Source organism: Triticum aestivum, chromosome 2B (assembly GCF_018294505.1).
Source record: "Triticum aestivum cultivar Chinese Spring chromosome 2B, IWGSC CS RefSeq v2.1, whole genome shotgun sequence".
NCBI classification, from domain to species: Eukaryota; Viridiplantae; Streptophyta; class Magnoliopsida; order Poales; family Poaceae; genus Triticum; species Triticum aestivum.
This window is the reverse complement of record NC_057798.1, coordinates 793,026,566-793,032,002: the sequence shown is the minus strand read 5'-3', so window position 1 is coordinate 793,032,002 and position 5,437 is coordinate 793,026,566. Positions and strand designations below refer to the sequence as shown.

The 5,437-nt window shown below is 42.4% G+C and overlaps 1 protein-coding gene across 1 annotated transcript; it reads left to right on the top strand.

Moving 5' to 3' along the window:
- The first annotated feature begins 3,495 nt into the window (after positions 1–3,495).
- On the top strand, positions 3,496–5,245 carry LOC123047467 (uncharacterized). Its single transcript, XM_044471030.1, has 2 exons — positions 3,496–4,040; positions 5,021–5,245. Exons 1-2 carry the CDS (start codon positions 3,765–3,767, stop codon positions 5,138–5,140), a joined length of 396 nt encoding a protein of 131 aa, XP_044326965.1. The 5' UTR covers positions 3,496–3,764; the 3' UTR covers positions 5,141–5,245.
- The last annotated feature ends 192 nt before the right edge of the window (positions 5,246–5,437 follow it).

Sequence of the window (5,437 nt, the reverse complement as noted above, 5' to 3'; positions counted from 1 at the left end):
GCTAGGACCGGCCACGACCTCTACCGGATCTAGTTCGACGACGTGGACGGCGGCGCGTGGAAGCAGGGGTGGGAGGTCGCCTACTTCGCCACGCCGGCGGGGCGAGCTCGCCACGCTCGCGTCTGTCCCGACCACGCCACGCTGCAGTCGCTCCCCCCGGCGAAGGGCGCTGCCCCTTCTGCGCGGCGCAGCGGACGCGGGCGGGGCGAGGTTGCCGTGCGGCGAGCTCCTCAGCGTGCTCGGGCCTATCGCGTTGCGCCTGCCCTTTCCGCGGCGCCGAGCTGGCCGTCGACTCTGCCGGCCCATCTCAATATCCTACGATCCCAGTGCATCTCGCTTGTCCGCTTTGGGTCATCCACTAGCGGCGCGTTGGTTACATCCACGAACCGTGCGTGTCCGTCCCATGTCCGCTAGGCGGACGGGCGACCCAACTAGACAAAATCTGTGTCCGTTTGGGTCACCCCACTGGAGTTGCTCTCACGGCGACGAGAAACGAGGTGAGAATCCTACATCCCCCACATGCATGCTGTGACGGACAACCACAAAGTTAATTGCATAAAAGTATCATAATTGGGGCATCACATGCAGATTGTACCAAAATTTGCTAATTTTTACATGTCAGTCCCAACATTGTGCCAGGCCGCAGACTAAGGCATAGCCTAGTGGTGGAAAGGGGTTGATGCCTTCCCACCCACCCAGGTTCAAGGCATGGTACTTGCAATTTGGGTTTGTTGCACCAATTATACTGTAGGGGTTCCCTTACAGTGTTTCTATCAAAAAAAAACATTGTGCCAGGCCGTTGTAAATAGGTCTAAACTGCGTATAAACGTGTATTAACATTGTATCTGACAGTTGGGGCCGTCTGTCAGGTGCCGAGGTGGCATATTTTTTGCAGAAAACTCCTTGCTTTATACGTAATCACATAAAAACCCATTATTTTTGTGGGAAAAAGGTTTCAATGAGAGATTTTTTTTCGTTCGGACTCATTTGAAAGTTTTCCTCGAACTGCACAGATCTCTATTTTTTAATAATAAAGCAAATAGTGTTTCTAGTCGTCCGTCATCTAAATTACCCCTGAAGTTGTGAATAATTACCCACCATGCCACCGGTAAGTAGAAAAATACGTTTTGTTTCTTATATTTATTTTGCCGCGGTCAGCTTAGGTCAATAGGTTGGAATCCCATCTAGTAGAACAGTTATGCATGTAGCCCAGTGGTTGGGGCCTTTGGCTACCACACTGGAGATCGCGGGTTCGAACCCCCTTCAAACCTTTTTCTTTTCTTTTTTTAAAAGATCAAATACTTTTAAAAATATTCATACCTTTTAAATCCTAACTCCAAATCTAACATGTCATATATGAAAATCCATCAGAAAAATGTGTAGATTCTAAATATGCTATCATCATGCACGTTAATAATTTTTATAATTAGTGTCAAACCCAACAAAACATTGGTTCCATTGATCTTTATTTTAGATAGCAGTGGCATGTGGGTTAATGATTCACCTCAATCTCGGAAGAGCTCTGAGCCTTCCTTCATGTAGGGAATGAAAGGAGTGAAATGGATGGGGTAGTCGTCTTATGGTCTGCAGTGAACCTTCTAGCTTGTAACTAATAGTGTTTGCCTTTTCTCTTCTGTTTCGGTCACTTTACAATGGCCTATATACTCTGTAACTTGTCTGTTTCCCTCTTAACGAATGAAAAGCGGTGCCTGTTGCATTTCATCAAAAATAAACAAGCAACCACTCGAGAATTATTTATAATAGCACCGTTTCAAGGGTAATTTGCTTTCCCAAAACTTGGTAATTTGTCTTCTTCGGATTATTTATAGGAACGGTTTGCGATGAATGGCTACCTTGCATAGGTTCTGGATCAAGTAAATAGTTAATTTACTCTAATTATGTTAATAAACTAGACTTTTTGCTCAAAAATTCTGTCTACTTTGAATTATTTATAGGGAAGAGAGGTCTGCAACGGTTGGCTACCTTGCATAGGTTCTGGAACAAATAAAATAATTAATTACTTTCATTATGTCAATAAACTAGACTGTTTGTGGCTCACGGTTTAACGCAATGTTCCTTTCACAAGGTGTGACGCTATGGCATATTAACTTGGAGGTAGCATCTAAATGGACCTAACTTTGTACATGTTCACACCTGCCTATCTAATGCTACCGCCTTGGACATGACTCGTGAACGATTTCATATGTCTAGGTTATCAATGAGAACTTTCATTGAAAAATGAAAATTGTCACGATAATTAGCGTATCTGCTTGTATTTGGACATCTAGCATGAGGTACACAGTAGTATCAATATTGATGGTAGGCCGAGATGTTGTGATTGCCTGTACCAATTAGCAATCAATTCGGTAAGGGTGGTGTCTGATCACACTGCACGCATATAAGATGTCCGCGACGATGCGATTCATGGGGGCAAGGACAGATCAGAGATGGATGATTGAGGTTCAACATGTGCTCCATGAACCCTTGGGGTAGAGTTGGTTTTCCCCATTTTTTCAATTTTTTTTCAACACTTGTCTACTTTTTTTACGCATAATGTACATTTCTCTTATACATAAGGGACATTTTTATTGCATATGTTTATCCTTTTTTAAATACATGGTTAACATTATTTTAATATAGGTTTTACTGTCTATGTTTTTTCTTACACATTATACATTTGTTTGTATATATTAGGAACATTTCTTTATACATGTTTAACATTTTTCAAATAAATAATTACATTATTTTGAAATAAATCTTTCATGCCTACTTTCTTTCAACACATGTCTACATTTTGTGATACACATTGTACATACTTTTATACATGTTTAACATTTTTATAATATATGATTAACATCTTTTCATATATACGTTTTGATGTCTAGTTTTTTCTACATATTGTATATCTTTTGCATACATATGAAATATTGATTACACAGGTTTGTTTTAAATACATGGTTAAAATTTCGTGAAATATATATTTTGATGACCTTTTTTTTCATACATATTGTACAATTTTCATATACATGTGAAACCTATTTATTTGTGTTTAATATTATTTTAATAGATGATTAACATTTTCTTCAAATACATGTTTTGATCACTATTTTTTCATACACACTGTACATTTTTCTTATACATCAAAAATATTTTTTTATACATGTTTAACATTTTTTAAATACATGATTTATTTTTTTTAAAGTGCGATGAATACTTTACAAACCTAAATAGGAAAAAGGAAACTAAAAAAAACATAAGAGAAAATAAATAAAAATAAAAGGTACAAACAAAAGAATAAGAATATGTTTTTTTTGAGACAAAAGAATAAGAATATGTGGGGCGTCATACTTTCGAAAATTGGGTTTCTCTCGTCCGTCGTCGTTAGCAATTTTGCATAAAAGTCCCTCAGTTTGTAAGAAATTAATCCGCAGTCCCTGTTTTACTGGGTCTCTATATAACATTTCACTTTTACAAAAATAACGCTGGAAACCCAGCCCGAACCAGACCGCTCTGCCTCCCGCAGCTCCATCCTGCCCGAGCTCCCCTCGCCCCCGCAAGCCGCCTCGCCGGCGACCCCACACCTCCGCCGCGCCTCACCGCCGGAGCTCCGTCCGCTCCGCCGCCTCGCCCCTCTCCTCCTTCCTCTCGATCTCCTCTCACCTCTTTCTCTCTTTCTCGCTGAACAGGGACCTCCAGAAGGGCCATGGCGCCACCAGCCCTTAATCTCGCCGGATCCGGCCGCCTGCACGCCAAATCCGCCGGAAATGGATCCGTCCCGTCCAGATCCGGCCGGATCCGACCGGGCCCCGCCATCCTCGTCACTGGAGCACCGCCCCGCTCGACCAACAGCGTCGGCGCTGTCTGTCCCTGCCCGCGTCTGCACGAGGACGACGCTCGTCCCGCTCGCTTGCAGCAATCGCATGGGCCGCCGCCCCAGCCGTCCCGGCATCAAGCCAAGGCCCAGCCCAAGCCACATCTTCTGCCGCTCCATCATTGCCCACCTTGAGATCAGCCCCGACGCCACCACCATCTTCAGATGCGTACGCACACTACTTCCTTCTTCAAATTGCTTCACCACATCATGCTGAATTTGCAAACGGCCGCTCCTTACATGTGTGATCGAGAAGCAAGGTCAAGTATGAGCAGGCTGTCAGCGTGTAGTGGTCGGAGATGCCGTCGCAACTTACATGTCGCAGTCGTCGGCTCCATGCTAAGATTACGAGGCTCTATGGTTGTATCGTGGTGTTCCAGTAGTAAACTTTCAGGCTGGTTAGATAGGGGATGAAGATGATGTATACTACCTAACGGCCATTGAGTAATAAAAGGAGATGGATTGAACTACATGATTTATGCCATGGGAATGATGAAAAATCTTTGAGTGAGGATGTTGAATAATTCAGTCCTGATCAATGGCTTCTCATAAAAGTCTTCCTGCCAGCAAGAGAGCCCTTGCAGATTTACAGCTTTTAGTGTAATTATTACATAGAAGACATGCTTAGAGGGCCTATAATTTTACTAAGTGAACATGTACTGATCTCTACATGCTTTTTATTAGAGGTAAAGATGATGCATTGCCTATCCAAGTCTCCATACAAATTTGTAGATGCACATGGCGTTTTATCTATCTGGCTAGCGTTTATATTCAAAACTCTTTTGTCCTTATATCTTTTTAGTATCGCTTTCATGTTTTACTAAGATCTGTGCGGAAACAACATGAGCCTTTGCTGCTTGGTCTGGGATGGTGAAGTGGTGGTTGCAGTGGAAATCGTTAAAGGGGGCACCGGTGTCCTCAGTTATACGGTTACAGAATATATGTAGTCATGCCCAACGTTGCAAGGGAGCCTGTAGTGGGAGGCGACAAAGTATTGGCTGTTACCATAGTATCCATAATGTACGTCATTCTTAATATGCATGCAGTTTGTACCTTTGTATTCACCCACCAATTGGCAATATGTTGACGTGCTCGGTAGGACATGAACAGTTGTGTGACTAACACATTTTCATGATTTTTTTCTGTCAGGAGTTGTGTCAACACCAACCTCAGAGCTGGAATAAGGAGTGCGCATTCGCATTGATGAAACAACTTTCCCATAGCCCGCTGCTACTGCCCACTACCACAATCTTGCATAGATACTTGTGAGTACGTGAGAACATCTGTAGGCTAATAAACAGTACAAACACCAGGCTTAGTTTCGGAGTACATATATTGCATCGACTGGTATGACATCTGAATATATATCTGACTAGAGCCATTATATGGACAAATAATCTTTGTAGCAGTCTGTTGGATAATTATTGGAGATGATGCACTCTGATGGACAGATATAGAAACCCATTGTTATTTTCAGGTGAAAATCTTGCACATATCTATGTTGAAACCAGCCATTGATGTCCCCAAAATTCACTATACTAAGTACAACAATATATATATTGATTG